Source organism: Lissotriton helveticus, chromosome 8 (assembly GCF_964261635.1).
Source record: "Lissotriton helveticus chromosome 8, aLisHel1.1, whole genome shotgun sequence".
Taxonomy (NCBI): Eukaryota; Metazoa; Chordata; class Amphibia; order Caudata; family Salamandridae; genus Lissotriton; species Lissotriton helveticus.
Window position 1 is genome coordinate 14729137 of NC_136069.1, and position 17515 is coordinate 14746651.

Genomic DNA, 17515 nt, shown 5'->3' on the forward strand with positions numbered 1-17515 from the left:
GTGAGGGGTAGAATCCTTGGCTGGACCCCTGCAGTGCAGTGAGGGGTAGAATCCTTGGCTGGACCCCTGCAGTGCAGTGAGGGGTAGAGTCCTTGGCTGGACCTCTGCAGTGCAGTGAGGGGTAGAATCCTTGTCCTTGGCTGGACCCCTGCAGTGCAGTGAGGGGTAGAATCCTTGGCTGGACCCCTGCAGTGCAGTGAGGGGTAGAATCCTTGGCTGGACCCCTGCAGTGAGGGGTAGAATCCTTAGGCTGGGCCCCTGCAGTGCAGTGAGGGGTAGAATCCTTGGCTGGACCCCTGCAGTGCAGGCCTGTTGCAGTTCCCTGTGGCGCACAGCCCTGCACAGCCCTCCATGTATCCGGGGTGAGGGGCTCGCACTCTGATTGGCTGCCTGGAGCGGCTCTGTGATTGGTCGGGCTCTCGGATCCAAGGTGCTCTCCTCATCCCTTGGAAGCCGTTCTTGGCCCCTCCCTCCCTCTTATCCACCTTTTTCCAAGACCCCCCCCCGCCCTTCTCCGTCGTGATTTGTGCACTTCAGGCGACTTCTTCCTACCCCAGCCCCCTCCCTCGCGCCCCCTGTTGCCTGGGAACGGAGTGACGTCGCTTCCACCTCCCCTTGCGTCGTGACGTCAGACCTCACGCCGGCAAGCGTATATGAGGGGGCGCGAGGACTGTCTGCGGCTCTTCCGTCGGTTCAGGAAGGAACGCTTGAGAGGGCTGTGCGCGCGGGCGGAGGCGGCGGCGCGAGGCACACATCCCCACCGGCGGGTGGCACGAGGCCCCTGAGCGGCGCGAGGCCCCTCGGCTCCCAGCGCCGGCGCGAGCACCCGGCGCAGCACGTGGCCAGCGCGCGGCGGCGCCAGCAGAGCGGACACCCGGAAGGAACGCGGCGCCAGCTGAGCAGAGGCGGGAGCGCGCACCGCTGCAGCCATGGGCTACGGGGTAAGGCTGCACAGGGCGGGGGGCGGCAGGGGCACCTGCTGCAGGGGGGTGAGGGCTGGGGCAGGAGAGGAGGGGGTGACTGGGGCAGGAGAGGAGGGCTGTGGGTGCCACTGGGGAGGGGTAAGGCTGCACAGGGCGGGAGGGGCACCTGTTGCAGGGTTGAAGAGATAGGGGGGCAGGAAGACCATGGGGGGGGGGGTCTGGGGCAGGAGAGGGGGTTATGTTACCCCTGGGAGGGAGATTGTAGCCGGGAAGGTTCTGGGGGCAGACGAGAGAAAAGGCTGAGACTGGGGGGGTGGCTCTAGGGGGGTGTCTGGGGCTGGGGAGATAACGGGAGGGTGCCTCTCTGGGGAGGGTGTCTGTGGGCTGGAGAGGACCTCTATGGCTAGTTCTGGAAGGGAGTCCAGCCCCAGGAAGGATCCCGGGTGGCTCAGGGGGCACGAGAGAAGGGTGGCTTTGGAGGGTGTCTGGGGGGCTTTGGAGGGTGTCTGGGGGGCTTTGGAGGGTGTCTGGGGGGCTTTGGAGGGTGTCTGGGGGGCTTTGGAGGGTGTCTGGGGGGCTTTGGAGGGTGTCTGGGGGGCTTTGGAGGGTGTCTGGGGGCTTTGGAGGGTGTCTGGGGGCTTTGGAGGGTGTCTGGGGCAGGAGGGCACTGTACCCGTGTGGCAGGGAATGGCCGTGTGCCTGATCTGGGGTAGAAATGTATGCGCGGGGGAGAAGGGCAAGTTCTGCTCCCCAAAATAATAGTGTGTGCGAGGGCTGTGTGGGTGGGTGGGTGGGAACAGATCTAGGGGAAGAAACCATTTCTGGTGATCCCCGACGTGGGGGGGGGGGGGGAGAGAACCCCTGATGATGGCTGGGAAGGGGATTCAGCTGGGAAGGTGTCCTGGGGCATCAGTCTGTGGGGGCCTCCGGAGTGGTGTCAAGAGGGCTGTTGTGATCGGGGGGGGGGGGGGGTATCTGGGGCTGCGGTGTCTCCACGGAGGCTTCAAGGCGCGTGAAGGGCTGTACCTCACTGAAGAGGAGGGCACTGGTCAGTGTAGAGTCAGTAGGGCAAGATGAGGGGGTCTTGTGTTGGGAAGTCCTCCGCCTGTATCAGGGAGTCGAGGGGTTATGGGAGAAGGAAGGTTTGTGGCCGGGGATGTGGGGTTTCTGTAGGTTAAACGCTTCCGGGTAGGACTTGGCTCGTTGGGAGCGGTTCTAGCTCTGCTGGGGGTGGGGGGGCACCTCTAGGGGTGCACAGGCGGTCTAGAAGGGTGTCTCGCTAGTTTGGGGGTTGCCTTTAGAGCGGGGGTCCCCAGTGGTATCCATGTTGTGCATTTAGCTGGGCCTCTGTAGTGAAGGGGGTCTTTAGATGCTTTATCATTGATTGGGGGGGTCTCATGCTTCCTGCCCACTATGTCTCCTACCCAAGGAGAATGGGGTGTCCTGGACCGGCGATGGTGATTGAACGGGGTCTGCGACTGTGAATAAAGGTTAATGAACGGCTTCTTTCACTCTGGATCTACAGTGGTGAACAGAGTCTTGCACTATGGTTCAAGGCTTGTGGATGGGGTCTTGGACTGGGCTGTGGATGAAGCCTGGGGGGGGGAGGGTGGTCCTGGACTGGCGATGGTATGGACAGCAGTGCTGTGGTGTGCCTGCTATGTATGCTGTCTTGTCCTGTGGTATGGACTCGGGTGCCAGATGTGGACTCTGGTATGTATGGGGCCGTCACATATGGACTGGTGTGTAGTGCAGAGGGGTGTATGGTGCCTTGTTCTTTGGTACGGACTCTGGTGCAGCGGTGTGCCAGGTATGGTGAATCTTTCTGTGGTATGAAGGGTACCTCGGGCATTGCCTCTGCTGCTGTGGTGCCCAGGGTCCCAGCTGGATCTGTAGAGTCTGGTGCAGCCGAGTGCAGAGCCCGGCTCTGATGTGCAGTGACAGTCTGGGCACAGCCAGCCATACTGTGGTGCAGGGAGGGTGTAAGTCTTTAGCTGTGGAAACAGGCCGCACTGTGTATGATTGCTATATGTTTGGGGTTGCGGCGGAGTGCGGGCTCTAGGCATGCACCACAGTGGCTACTAACTAGGTACGGGATGCTGTGGTGTTCATAGAGCTGGAATGCTGTGGTGCATAGTTCCCCGGCTCTCTGGCTGTGGTTCACGAGCTGCCGGTGTATGGTTTTGTCAGAGTGCTGTGCTACACCTGGACAGTGGCTGTGGTGCTTGTGTATGGGGTCGTCACTGCTGTGGTACATAGGGCCTGGGCTCGCACTGTGGAGTTTGAACCTCATTCCCACAGGTGGTTGGCACATGGTTAGTGTGGTGCGGGGTGCTGTGGTGCATAGGGCCTGGGCTCTGGCTGAGCTGCTGCCAGCGGTGGTTGGCACATGGTTAGGGTGGTGCGGAGTGCTGTGGTGCATAGGGCCTGGGCTCGCGCTGAGACACATAGCTGCTGCCAGCGGTGGTTTGCGCGTGCTTTGTCTAGTACCGAGTGCTGTGGTGCATAGGGCCTGGGCTCTGGCTGAGCTGCTGCCAGCGGTGGTTGGCGCATGGTTAGTGTGGTGCGGAGTGCTGTGGTGCATAGGGCCTGGACTCGCGCTGTGGTGCATGAACCTCATGCCCCCAGGTGGTTGGTGGAGTGCTGTGGTGCATAGGGCCTGGACTCGCGCTGTGGTGCATGAACCTCATGCCCCCAGGTGGTTGGTGGAGTGCTGTGGTGCATAGGGCCTGGACTCGCGCTGTGGTGCATGAACCTCATGCCCCCAGGTGGTTGGTGGAGTGCTGTGGTGCATAGGGCCTGGGCTCGCGCTGTGGTGCATGAACCTCATGCCCCCAGGTGGTTGGTGGAGTGCTGTGGTGCATAGGGCCTGGGCTCGCGCTGTGGTGCATGAACCCCATGCCCCCGGGTGGTTGGTGGAGTGCTGTGGTCCCGGCTGTTTGCACTTTCCTGAGGTCTCATGTGCCCTCCAGCGAGTCGAAGGTAGTACTTGGGGTCTGTTTGAGTGTAACGGAGGCGTTAATGGGGTTACTGGAGGTACAGTGGGCAGGGCCTTCTAGACAGGAGGTACCCCATAAGGGTATCTGGGGGTGCACGGTGGGGGCTGTGGCTCTTCCGGATTCACCACCTCCTAAAACTGGGTTGGAGCGCATTGTGAAACCAGCCAGGCGGATTCTTCACACAACTCTCGGGTTTCACCCATCACAACAGTGTAAACCGAGTGGCTGCATCCGGCGTGGTAGATTGTGGGAGGGGAAGGGGCGGGGGTGTGTCACCCCTCCCTCCAAGAAAAGCTTTCCCCTTCACTAGGATCTCGTTTTCCGCAATAAAGGCTTTTCTTCTCGGACCGCTGTCACACTTTGACCGTGATAAACTGTTGCTCCTGTAATAGTCCTCGCCCCTGTAAGTGACACCCTATGGGGTGCGGCCCTGTAGGGGTGGGACGTGTCCCTGCACAGGCGTCGCCTTTCTCCTCTGTTCCATGAATGTGGCATCGGAGGGGCCCATCCTGCCCTCTTCAGGGTACCCGTCCTTACTCCGTACCCGGCTTGCCCTCTCAGAATGCTCCTGGTGCCTGGCCTCTCGGGAGGCTTGCCCATGCCCGGCCTGCGCCTCTCGGGAGGCTTGCCCATGCTCCTGGTGCCTGGCCTCTCGGGAGGCTTGCCCACGCCCCGATGCCCTGCCTGCCCTCTGGGAGGCTTGCCTATGCCCCGATGCCCGGCCTGCGCCCTCCTGGCACAGCAGCCCTGGGTGCTGTTTCTAAGGGGAGCTCTTCCGCCTCCCTCTTCTGCAGATTTTCCATGACTCGCCGCCTCTCGAAGGCCTGGCACGGCTGCCTGGAGCCGGCTTCGATAAGATGGGGGTGCCGCAGGGGAGGGGTGCGAAGGGAAGGGCTGGGGCCGAGCCAGTCCCACGCACCATTGCGAAAGAGTCTGTGCCGAGAGCAGATGGAGCCACTGCCCTGTTTCTGCCTGTCCTCGCCGAGTAGCCAACCTCTGACAGGGTGGCAGCCGAGGCGGGGTGACTCGATGCCCTCATGAGCAGGGCACCCCGTCTCGGGAGCCTGAAGACCGCGGTGGTCCTGTTTTGTGCCGGTGTCTGCCGGCACGCAGGCTGGCTGGAGCGCTGTTGTGGTCGCTTTAGCTTGGTTCAGTGGAGCGTGTGGGGGCTCTGCTCTCTGCAGTGGAGCGGTGCAGGCAGCTTGGATCGATGCACATCTGAAGGGGAACCTAAGGGCGGCCTGAGGGGGGGAGCAGGGACCTGACCTGGAAGGAGACCCTAAGGGCGGTCTGAGGGAGGGAGCAGGGACCTGGAAGTAGAACCCATGGCCAGTCTGAAGGAGGTAGCAGGGACCTGACCTGGAAGGGGAACCTAAGGGCTGTCTGAGGGAGGGAGCAGGGACCTGGAAGTAGAACCCATGGCCAGTCTGAAGGAGGTAGCAGGGACCTGATCTGGAAGGGGAACCTAAGGGCGGTCTGAGGGAGGGAGCAGGGACCTGGAAGTAGAACCCATGGCCAGTCTGAAGGAGGTAGTGGGGGCCTGACCTGGAAGGGGAACCTAAGGGCGGTCTGAGGGAGGGAGCAGTGACCTGGAAGTAGAACCCAAGGGCAGTCTGAGGGAGGGAGCGGGGACCTGGCCTGGAAGTAGAACCCAAGGGTGGTCTGAGGGAGGGAGCAGGGACCTGGAAGTAGAACCTAAGGGCGGTCTGAGGGAGGGAGCAGTGACCTGGAAGTAGAACCTAAGGGCGGTCTGAGGGAGGGAGCAGGGACCTGGAAGTAGAACCCATGGCCAGTCTGAAGGGGGTAGCAGGGACCTGACCTGGAAGGAGACCCTAAGTGCGGTCTGAGGGAGGGAGCAGGGACCTGGAAGTAGAACCCAAGGGCGGTCTGAAGGGGGTAGCAGGGACCTGACCTGGAAGGGGAACCCAAGGACGGTCTGAGGGAGGGAGCAGGGACCTGGAAGTAGAACCCAAGGGCGGTCTGAAGGGGGTAGCAGGGACCTGACCTGGAAGGGGAACCTAAGGGCGGTCTGAGGGAGGGAGCAGGGACCTGACCTGGAAGTAGAACCCAAGGGTGGTCTGAGGGAGGGAGCAGGGACCTGGAAGTAGAACCTAAGGGCGGTCTGAGGGAGGGAGCAGGGACCTGGAAGTAGAACCTAAGGGCGGTCTGAGGGAGGGAGCAGGGACCTGGAAGTAGAACCTAAGGGCGGTCTGAGGGAGGGAGCAGGGACCTGGAAGTAGAACCCATGGCCAGTCTGAAGGAGGTAGCAGGGACCTGACCTGGAAGGAGACCCTAAGGGCGGTCTGAGGGAGGGAGCAGGGACCTGGAAGTAGAACCCATGGCCAGTCTGAAGGGGGTAGCAGGGACCTGACCTGGAAGGAGACCCTAAGGGCGGTCTGAGGGAGGGAGCAGGGACCTGGTAGTTGAACCCAAGGGCGGTCTGAGGGATGGAGCAGTGACCTGACCTGGAAGTAGAACTCGAAGGTGGTGTGGGGGAGTGAGTGACCTCTAAGGAGGGCCCAAGAAGAGTTTGGGGGTGTGAGTAGTGACCTCTAAGGAGGGGCGTAGGGCAGTGTGAAGGGCGCCAGCAGTGACCTGACAGGAGAGCTTAAAGGCAGTCTGAGGACCCCATCTGGGAATAAACGGTGGGACCATGACCATCTGAATGTGCCGTGGGGCGAGCTCTCGATGCGCTAGCGCCACGAAGTCAGTGCCCCGTGTGCTTTTCAGTCTTTCACACGCTGATGGAGGACTCTCACCTGTCCCTCCCACACATGGTGTTGTCTCGAGGCGCTAGCATCCCTCTCTCTCCTGTCCATCCCATACATGGAGTCTCGAGGCGCTAGCATCCCTCTCTCTCCTGTCCATCCCATACATGGAGTCTCGAGGCGCTAGCATCCCTCCCCTGACCTGTCTCTCCCACACTTGGTGGAGTCTCGAGGCGCTAGCATCACTCTCACCTGTCCCTCCCACACTTGGTGGAGTCTCGAGGCGCTAGCATCCCTCTCACCTGTCCATCCCACATTTGGTGGAGTCTCGAGGAGCTAGCATCCCCCTCTCACCTGTCCCTCCCACACATGGTGTAGTCTCGAGGCGCTAGCATCCCCCTCTCACCTGTCCCTCCCACACATGGTGTAGTCTCGAGGCGCTAGCATCCCTCTCACCTGTCCATCCCACACTTGGTGGAGTCTCGAGGCGCTAGCATCCCTCTCACCTGTCCATCCCACACATGGTGGACTCTACCCTCTTTCTCACACCAGTCGTGGACTCTCGAGGCGCTAGCGGCTTGTTCTCGCGTTCCCACGGTGGGCGCTAGAGGAGTTGGCACCAAGTCTCACGTGCACGCTGCCGGCCGCGCGCATCTGCAGCTCCCAGTTCGGGAGGCCGCCGTCTAGGGTGACAAAGTACAATAGCGCCTACTCATGTGCTGGAGCCCGGGACAAAGGAAGTGCGCATGTGACGAGGGGGTGGGGGCCCGGGGCAAAGTCCTGAATGAGCAGTGAATTCTTGGAAGTGTAGAGGTCGCCGGGGGCCTCCGTGAGAGGCTGGGCTCAGTTAATGTAGAATACCAGGAAGTGGGACCGCCTAGTGCGGCTCCAAACTACCAGCCCTCGCCTGGAATGGTAGTGCTGGTGTAGCACGGCCTGGAAGGGACTATTTTGTGTACGCTACAAGATATCTTGCATATCGAATAAAAGCTTCTTGACTGACTGGAAGCGACTGTGGCGAGGGCAGCACAGGCCGGTGGGGTTAGGGCTGTGGAGCTAGGGTAGCACAGGCCGGTGGGGTTGGGACTGTGGCACTAGGGGTAGCACAGGCTGGTGGGGTTGGGACTGTGGCACTAGGGTTAGCGCAGGCCGGTGGGGTTGGGACTGTGGCACTAGGGGTAGCACAGGCTGGTGGGGTTGGGGTTGGGACTGTGGCGAGGGCAGCACAGGCCGGTGGGGTTAGGGCTGTGGAGCTAGGGTAGCGCAGGCCAGTGGGGTTGGGACTGTGGCACTAGGGGTAGCGCAGGCCAGTGGGGTTAGGGCTATGGAGCTAGGGTAGCACAGGCCGGTGGGGTTGGGACTGTGGCACTAGGGGTAGCACAGGCTGGTGGGGTTGGGACTGTGGCACTAGGGTTAGCACAGGCCGGTGGGGTTGGGACTGTGGCACTAGGGTTAGCGCAGGCCGGTGGGGTTGGGACTGTGGCACTAGGGGTTGGTGGTATTGGAACCGTTCACAGTCCACCTAACACAGACCCTATGCAGAGCAGCATTCTGATGGCCAAGGCTGGGTGGTATGTGGTGGATTTTGGAGGGGGTGCCAGGGTCTTCCTGGGGGATACTGACCAGGGTTCAAACCGTGCAGGGAAGTGTTTGCTGTAACTGGCTGGGTGAAGCAGCGCCGGGGCGGGCGGGGCACCTGCCATGGTGGATGGGCACAGATGGTCACTTGGTGTGGAGCGGCATCTCGAGGTCAACCCAAGGACCCCCTGCTGCTCTGCCTAGCTGCCTTCAAAGCTGTGTCCGTGCACAGCGCCTTGAATGCGGAGACCTGGATTCGGGCCTTGGGGCGTCCAGGGCCGGTGAAATAAGGTGCCCAGTATTTGTTTCAATACCTCCCCGAGGGGAATGGCCGGGGGCTACTTGCTGCTTTCGAGGGGTTCTTGAAATGACGTGCGCAGTATTTAGTGTTTCGATACCTTCTTTTTGGAGAGGGACTCGGGCCTTGCTGCATTCCAGGGGCCTCTGATACAACAGGGGTCGCTCGTAGCTGCTTAACTCATCAAAGGGTGCTTTGTAATGATGGGCATCGGGCATTAAGAGTTGGCGAGGAGGGAGGGAGGGGAAACTCTAGGTCTTACGGTTGATGTTGAAGGGTGCTTTAACTGGGGCCCTCCTATTGAGGTGCCAGGGTGGCCCCGCCCGGGGCTCCCCTCTGGAGGTGCCAGGGTGGCCCCGGGCTCTCCTCTGGAGGTGCCAGGGTGGCCCCGGGCTCTCCTCTGGAGGTGCCAGGGTGGCCCCGCCCGGGGCTCCCCTCTGGAGGTGCCAGGGTGGCCCCGGGCTCCCCTCTGGAGGTACCCTGGCCCCGGGGATCTCCTATGGAGGTACCCTGGCCCCGGGGATCTCCTATGGAGGTACCCTGGCCCCGGGGATCTCCTCTGGAGGTACCCTGGCCCCGGGGATCTCCTATGGAGGTACCCTGGCCCCGGGGCTCTCCTCTGGAGGGGCAGGAGGCTGAGGCCATGCTGCCCGATGCTTGTCATACCAGACGGGCCTTCGAGACATATATGGCGGGGCCTGTGCGCGCTGCGGCCGCTTATCTGCCGTCCTGGCGGGGCCTCTTCCTTTCTATGTATGGAAGGAAGGCGCCTTTCTAGGCGCCAGGGCCTACTTCTGGCGCAGCGCAGCTTTACAAAGCCACTTAATGTGTTTTTTTTGTTTTTTTGTTTCAATCATTCTTTTTGTGCCCGCAGGCTGGACGAGACCAGTATGAGCCCGCCGCCACCTCCGAAAAGGCCGCCAAAGGGAAGAAGGGCAAGAAGGCGGCCAAGGAGAGGGATATGGACGAGCTGAAGAAGGAAGTGTCGATGGTAAGTACCCTCCCTGCTTGGGGTCTGCGCTTTGGGGTGTCGGGGAGCCCCCACTGCTCCTTAGCTGGCACCTCTGCCAGCATCCGTGTCATTACAGCGCGCTGCGTGGTCTTCGCTTTAGGGTGGTGGGGGGGCCGGCGCAGCGCGTGCCAATGGCCCCTTGGTTAGCGCTTGAATCCCAGCTGCCCCTTCTCGCGTTAAGAGCTCCCCGCGCCCTCTGCCCGTCGCCACCTCACCCGCTGCCACAGTCCAGTGCATGTTCTCTCGGTGGTGGGTTCGAGGAGGCCCCCGGCGCGCTGCCCAGCTCCCCGCGCCCTCTGCCCGTCGCCACCTCACCCGCTGCCACAGTCCAGTGCATGTTCTCTCGGTGGTGGGTTCGAGGAGGGCACCCCCGGCGCGCTGCCCAGCTCCCCGCGCCCTCTGCCCGTCGCCACCTCACCTGCTGCCACAGTCCAGTGCATGTTCTCTCGGTGGTGGGTTCGAGGAGGCCCCCGGCGCGCTGCCCAGCTCCCCGCGCCCTCTGCCCGTCGCCACCTCACCCGCTGCCACAGTCCAGTGCATGTTCTCTCGGTGGTGGGTTCGAGGAGGGCACCCCCGGCGCGCTGCCCAGCTCCCCTTTGTAACCTCTTCTCTTCTTTTTCCTCCCTCAGGAAGAGCACAAGCTAAGCTTGGACGAGCTGCACCGGAAGTTTGGCACCGACCTGAGCCGGGTAGGTCCAGTGTTGTTGCAGGAATCTGTGCCACCCGCTCTTCACTAGATGAAGTGAATGGGCTGGTACCTCGGTGGCTGCCCAGGCAGTCACTGCCCGCACGCACTCAAGGATGTGGGGTGGTGGGTAGCCTCTCCTACCCCCACTCTCTTCATTTCTGTAGAGACCAGCAGGACTGTGATGACTTTCAAGCAATCAATCCTCCATTTGTATAGCGCACTACTTACCCTTGAGGGTCTCAAGGCGCCGAAGTGTTGGCGGTGGCATCAGGTGCCAGTGGCACAGAACCATTTCAGTACCTTGGTCCGAAGGGTCTTCCCAGACCCAGCCTGTACTGCTCCGTTGGAGGAGCTTATGAGGGATTCAAGTGGCTATATTTCAGCCATGTTTAGGCACTAAGTTGCAGGTAGAACAAGCATTGAAAATGCAATAGGTCTCGCAATAGAAGAGTTTGACATTTTTCGTTTTGCATATGGATGAGTGGCGTTGCGTGGATGAGTGGCGTTGCGTGGATGAGTGGCGTTGCGTGGATGAGTGGCGTTGCGTGGGTGAGTGGCGTTGCGTGGGTGAGTGGCGTTGCGTGGGTGGCGTTGCGTGGGTGAGTGGCGTTGCGTGGGTGAGTGGCGTTGCGTGGATGAGTGGCGTTGCGTGGGTGAGTGGCGTTGCGTGGGTGAGTGGCGTTGCGTGGGTGAGTGGCGTTGCGTGTGTGAGTGGCGTTGCGTGTGTGAGTGGCGTTGCATGTGTGAGTGGCGTTGCATGTGTGAGTGGCGTTGCGTGTGTGTGTGGCGTTGCGTGTGTGTGTGGCGTTGCGTGTGTGTGTGGCGTTGCGTGTGTGTGTGCAATATGTCTCGCAATAGAAGAGTTTGACATTTTTCGTTTTGCATATGGATGAGTGGCGTTGCGTGGATGAGTGGCGTTGCGTGGGTGAGTGGCGTTGCGTGGGTGAGTGGCGTTGCGTGGGTGAGTGGCGTTGCGTGGCGTTGCGTGTGTGTGTGGCGTTGCGTGTGTGTGTGGCGTTGCGTGTGTGTGTGGCGTTGCGTGGGTGAGTGGCGTTGCGTGGGTGAGTGGCGTTGCGTGGGTGAGTGGCGTTGCGTGGGTGAGTGGCGTTGCGTGGGTGAGTGGCGTTGCGTGGGTGAGTGGCGTTGCGTGGGTGAGTGGCGTTGCGTGTGTGAGTGGCGTTGCGTGTGTGAGTGGCGTTGCATGTGAGTGGCGTTGCGTGTGTGTGGCGTTGCGTGTGTGTGTGGCGTTGCGTGTGTGTGTGTGGCGTTGCGTGTGTGTGTGGCGTTGCGTGTGTGTGTGGCGTTGCGTGTGTGTGTGGCGTTGCGTGTGTGTGTGGCGTGTGTGTGTGGCGTTGCGTGTGTGTGTGGCGTTGCGTGTGTGTGTGGCGTTGCGTGTGTGTGGCGTTGCGTGTGTGTGGCGTTGCGTGTGTGTGTGGCGTTGCGTGTGTGTGTGGCGTTGCGTGTGTGTGTGGCGTTGCGTGTGAGTGGCGTTGCGTGGCTGAGTGGCGTTGCGTGGCTGAGTGGCGTTGCGTGTGTGTGTGGCGTTGCGTGTGTGTGTGGCGTTGCGTGTGTGTGTGGCGTTGCGTGTGTGTGTGGCGTTGCGTGTGTGTGTGGCGTTGCGTGTGTGGCGTTGCGTGGGTGAGTGGCGTTGCGTGGGTGAGTGGCGTTGCGTGGGTGAGTGGCGTTGCGTGGGTGAGTGGCGTTGCGTGGGTGAGTGGCGTTGCATGGGTGAGTGGCGTTGCGTGGGTGAGTGAATGGTTAGCTGTTGCTTATGCGACGTATAGCACTTAATACTAAAGTAGGCAGACCTTCTTAGCCTTTGTGAGAATAATAGCAAAATAAAAATAAAAACCAGATCAAGTCAAGGACGCAAACGGCACCATGCTATTGTTTATTTACTCAGATGATTTGCATAAAAATGTAACTTGTGAGCACGTTTCTCTAACTCTCCAATAATCCCATTACAACACTTTGTACAAATGAGATTGGGACTCATCCTTCCGAAGTCGAGAAAAATGTGCAACGCTGTGTTGAAGTTAATTTTTTTAATTAACAAAATGCAAATAATGTGGAGAGATTTCAAGTGATTCAGGAATGGGCGCCCTTGTAAAGAGAAAGTACGGCCGGCCTGGGCAGTGATAGGGGAGGAGGGAGGAGAAATGCGAGTCACGGCAGCAGCAGCCTTTGATGTGCCTGCCGGCCGGCCGTGAATAATTAGGGGGTGACAAATGCGCTCGGAGGGCTACCTTTGATGTGGTAATGCGAGGCAGGCAGGCCGGCGGCTGGTGGCATTGTGCACGCGCTTTTTAGGGCTTGCGCAAGCGCAATGACCTAAAAAGCACATGCACTTGAAGGAATCGCCAGTGGAATCGCCAGTGGATAAACACTGGATAAGCCCCTATAGAGCTTCGCCAGCTATGCGCTGAAGCGCATCAGCAGGCGAGCCCTAAAAACTGCTGCATTGTAGCTCTCGCTTCTAGTGCCTGCATCGAAGGCCTTGATTCGAGGCGCTGCACCGATCCGGGGGTCCTGCCTGCGCTGGGCTGCAACGGAGAGCGGGCAGTGCAGAGGGGTGGTTGGCACCAGAAGGGCAGGGCGTACAGAGGGGTGGTTGGCACCAGGAGGGCGGGGCGTACAGAGGGGTGGTTGGCACCTGGTGGAGCGGGTCTCTGGTCTGCCTGTCGCCAGGCACTGCTAAAGCTCCCTGAAACTTTTCTGTACACTTTGACCCTGGCCTTGGCACAAGCAGAGTTTGATAACTGGGAATGTTTTTGTTTTTCTTGGTAACGAGGCCTCATTTGACATCTTGCATCTTCTGACCCCCTCCCCTGCTCTTTGGCTTTGCCTGGACTTTGCCTCAGGCCTGTTTGAGAACCGGTCTCCTCTCTCTAGGGTCTGACCCCCTCCCCTGCTCTTTGGCTTTGCCTGACGCCTGTTTGTGAACCGGTCTCCTCTCTCTAGGGTCTGACCCCCCCCCTCCCCTCCCCTGCTCTTTGGCTTTGCCTGACGCCTGTTTGTGAACCGGTCTCCTCTCTCTAGGGTCTGACCCCCTCCCCTGCTCTTTGGCTCTACCTGTACTTTGCCTGACGCCTGTTTGAGAACCGGTCTCCTCTAGGGTCTGACCCCCTCCCCTGCTCTTTGGCTTTGCCTGACGCCTGTTTGTGAACCGGTCTCCTCTCTAGGGTCTGACCCCCTCCCCTGCTCTTTGGCTTTGCTTGGACTTTGCCTCAGGCCTGTTTGTGAACCTGTCTCCTCTCTCTAGGGTCTGACCCCCTCCCCTGCTCTTTGGCTCTACCTGTACTTTGCCTGACGCCTGTTTGAGAACCGGTCTCCTCTAGGGTCTGACCCCCTCCCCTGCTCTTTGGCTTTGCCTGACGCCTGTTTGTGAACCGGTCTCCTCTCTCTAGGGTCTGACCCCCTCCCCTGCTCTTTGGCTCTACCTGGACTTTGCCTCTGGCCTGTTTGTGAACCGGTCTCCTCTCTCTAGGGTCTGACCCCCTCCCCTGCTCTTTGGCTTTGCTTGGACTTTGCCTGACGCCTGTTTGTGAACCGGTCTCCTCTCTCTAGGGTCTGACCCCCTCCCCTGCTCTTTGGCTTTGCCTGACGCCTGTTTGTGAACCGGTCTCCTCTCTCTAGGGTCTGACCCCCCCCCTCCCCTCCCCTGCTCTTTGGCTTTGCTTGGACTTTGCCTCAGGCCTGTTTGTGAACCGGTCTCCTCTCTCTAGGGTCTGACCCCCTCCCCTGCTCTTTGGCTTTGCCTGACGCCTGTTTGTGAACCGGTCTCCTCTCTCTAGGGTCTGACCCCCCCTCCCCTCCCCTGCTCTTTGGCTTTGCTTGGACTTTGCCTCAGGCCTGTTTGTGAACCGGTCTCCTCTAGGGTCTGACCCCCTCCCCTGCTCCTTGGCTTTGCCTCAGGCCTGTTTGTGAACCGGTCTCCTCTCTCTAGGGTCTGACCCCCTCCCCTGCTCTTTGGCTTTGCCTGACGCCTGTTTGTGAACCGGTCTCCTCTCTCTAGGGTCTGACCCCCCCCCTCCCCTCCCCTGCTCTTTGGCTTTGCTTGGACTTTGCCTCAGGCCTGTTTGTGAACCGGTCTCCTCTAGGGTCTGACCCCCTCCCCTGCTCCTTGGCTTTGCCTCAGGCCTGTTTGTGAACCTGTCTCCTCTCTCTAGGGTCTGACCCTCTTCCCTGCTCCTTGGCTTTGCCTCAGGCCTGTTTGTGAACCTGTCTCCTCTCCCTCTAGGGTCTGACGACCACCCGTGCCGCAGAGGTCCTGGCCCGCGATGGACCCAACGCGCTGACGCCACCGCCGACCACCCCCGAGTGGGTGAAGTTCTGCCGGCAGCTCTTCGGGGGCTTCTCCATGCTGCTGTGGATCGGGGCGGTGCTCTGCTTCCTCGCCTACGGCATCCAGGCGGCCACGGAGGAGGAGCCGCTCAACGACAATGTGAGTGTGTGCAGGAGTACGTCGCTGTGTGCAGGAGTACGTCTGGGCGCAGGGCAGGCTGTGTGCAGGAGTACGTCTGGGCGTGGGGCAGGCTGTGTGCTGGAGGCCAGGTGTGGGGGACAGCCCTGTTCTGTCTTGGAGTGAGCAGTTATTGTCCCAGCTCCCCCCACATCCTGTCTGGGAGTGGACAGATGCTGTTCCAGCCGCTCCCCCTGTCCTGGCTGCTAGTGGGCAGTCCTTGTCCCAGCCCCTGTCCCAGCTGCTAGTGGGCAGTCCTTGTCGCACACACTGTCCCAGCTGCAGGTCAGCAGACCCTGTCCCAGCACCCCCGCCTCCCCTCTGTCCTGTCGGCAGACCATGATGCACACAGGATGTGGTGTGATGCTTGGTGTTGGTGTATTGTTGGGCTGTGCTGCCTCCAGTGTGGTGTGATGCTTGGTGTTGGTGTGTTGTTGGACTGTGCTGCCTCCAGTGTGGTGTGATGCTTGGTGTTGGTGTATTGTTGGACTGTGCTGCCTCCAGTCTGTTCCTACCCTGCTTGCACACAGGATGTGGTGTGATGCTTGGTGTTGGTGTATTGTTGGGCTGTGCTGCCTCCAGTGTGGTGTGATGCTTGGTGTTGGTGTATTGTTGGACTGTGCTGCCTCCAGTCTGTTCCTACCCTGCTTGCACACAGGATGTGGTGTGATGCTTGGTGTTGGTGTATTGTTGGACTGTGCTGCCTCCCATGTGGTGTGATGCTTGGTGTTGGTGTGTTGTTGGACTGTGCTGCCTCCAGTGTTGTGTGATGCTTGGTGTTGGTGTATTGTTGGGCTGTGCTGCCTTTAGTGTGGTGTGATGCTTGGTGTTGGTGTATTGTTGGACTGTGCTGCCTCCAGTCTGTTCCTACCCTGCTTGCACACAGGATGTGGTGTGATGCTTGGTGTTGGTGTGTTGTTGGACTGTGCTGCCTCCAGTGTTGTGTGATGCTTGGTGTTGGTGTATTGTTGGACTGTGCTGCCTCCAGTGTGGTGTGATGCTTGGTGTTGGTGTATTGTTGGACTGTGCTGCCTCCAGTGTGGTGTGATGCTTGGTGTTGGTGTATTGTTGGACTGTGCTGCCTCCAGTGTGGTGTGATGCTTGGTGTGTTGTTGGACTGTGCTGCCTCCAGTGTGGTGTGATGCTTGGTGTTGGTGTATTGTTGGACTGTGCTGCCTCCAGTCTGTTCCTACCCTGCTTGCACACAGGATGTGGTGTGATGCTTGGTGTTGGTGTATTGTTGGACTGTGCTGCCTCCAGTGTGGTGTGATGCTTGGTGTTGGTGTATTGTTGGACTGTGCTGCCTCCAGTCTGTTCCTACCCTGCTTGCACACAGGATGTGGTGTGATGCTTGGTGTTGGTGTGTTGTTGGACTGTGCTGCCTCCAGTGTTGTGTGATGCTTGGTGTTGGTGTATTGTTGGACTGTGCTGCCTCCAGTGTGGTGTGATGCTTGGTGTTGGTGTATTGTTGGACTGTGCTGCCTCCAGTGTGGTGTGATGCTTGGTGTTGGTGTATTGTTGGGCTGTGCTGCCTCCAGTGTGGTGTGATGCTTGGTGTTGGTGTATTGTTGGACTGTGCTGCCTCCAGTCTGTTCCTACCCTGCTTGCACACAGGATGTGGTGTGATGCTTGGTGTTGGTGTATTGTTGGACTGTGCTGCCTCCCGTGTGGTGTGATGCTTGGTGTTGGTGTGTTGTTGGACTGTGCTGCCTCCAGTGTTGTGTGATGCTTGGTGTTGGTGTATTGTTGGGCTGTGCTGCCTCCAGTGTGGTGTGATGCTTGGTGTTGGTGTATTGTTGGACTGTGCTGCCTCCAGTGTGGTGTGATGCTTGGTGTATTGTTGGACTGTGCTGCCTCCAGTGTGGTGTGATGCTTGGTGTTGGTGTATTGTTGGGCTGTGCTGCCTCCAGTGTGGTGTGATGCTTGGTGTTGGTGTGTTGTTGGACTGTGCTGCCTCCAGTGTTGTGTGATGCTTGGTGTTGGTGTATTGTTGGACTGTGCTGCCTCCAGTGTGGTGTGATGCTTGGTGTATTGTTGGACTGTGTTGCCTCCAGTGTGGTGTGATGCTTGGTGTTGGTGTATTGTTGGGCTGTGCTGCCTCCAGTGTGGTGTGATGCTTGGTGTTGGTGTGTTGTTGGACTGTGCTGCCTCCAGTGTGGTGTGATGCTTGGTGTTGGTGTATTGTTGGACTGTGCTGCCTCCAGTCTGTTCCTACCCTGCTTGCACACAGGATGTGGTGTGATGCTTGGTGTTGGTGTATTGTTGGACTGTGCTGCCTCCAGTGTGGTGTGATGCTTGGTGTTGGTGTATTGTTGGACTGTGCTGCCTCCCGTGTGGTGTGATGCTTGATGTTGGTGTGTTGTTGGACTGTGCTGCCTCCAGTGTGGTGTGATGCTTGGTGTTGGTGTATTGTTGGACTGTGCTGCCTCCAGTCTGTTCCTACCCTGCTTGCACACAGGATGTGGTGTGATGCTTGGTGTTGGTGTATTGTTGGGCTGTGCTGCCTCCAGTGTGGTGTGATGCTTGGTGTATTGTTGGACTGTGCTGCCTCCAGTGTGGTGTGATGCTTGGTGTTGGTGTATTGTTGGGCTGTGCTGCCTCCAGTGTGGTGTGATGCTTGGTGTTGGTGTATTGTTGGACTGTGCTGCCTCCAGTCTGTTCCTACCCTGCTTGCACACAGGATGTGGTGTGATGCTTGGTGTTGGTGTATTGTTGGACTGTGCTGCCTCCAGTGTGGTGTGATGCTTGGTGTTGGTGTATTGTTGGACTGTGCTGCCTCCCGTGTGGTGTGATGCTTGATGTTGGTGTATTGTTGGACTGTGCTGCCTCCAGTGTGGTGTGATGCTT

The 17515-nt window shown here is 59.6% G+C and overlaps 1 protein-coding gene across 3 annotated transcripts in view; it reads left to right on the top strand.

Annotated features, from left to right (window-relative positions):
- Positions 1-17515, top strand: part of LOC144772223 (sodium/potassium-transporting ATPase subunit alpha-1) — an 86178-nt gene that overhangs the window by 34986 nt on the left and 33677 nt on the right. Inside the window, exons 1-4 of one of the 3 annotated variants that reach the window (XM_078656372.1) lie at positions 428-941; positions 9381-9497; positions 10148-10207; positions 14447-14650. In XM_078656372.1, the coding sequence (XP_078512498.1) occupies positions 930-941; positions 9381-9497; positions 10148-10207; positions 14447-14650 (393 nt within the window). In that variant the 5' untranslated portion in view covers positions 428-929. Of the gene's footprint in view, positions 1-427; positions 942-9376; positions 9498-10147; positions 10208-14446; positions 14651-17515 lie in introns of those variants that run through there. The other 2 variants (XM_078656371.1, XM_078656370.1) reach the window with 2 other exon arrangements.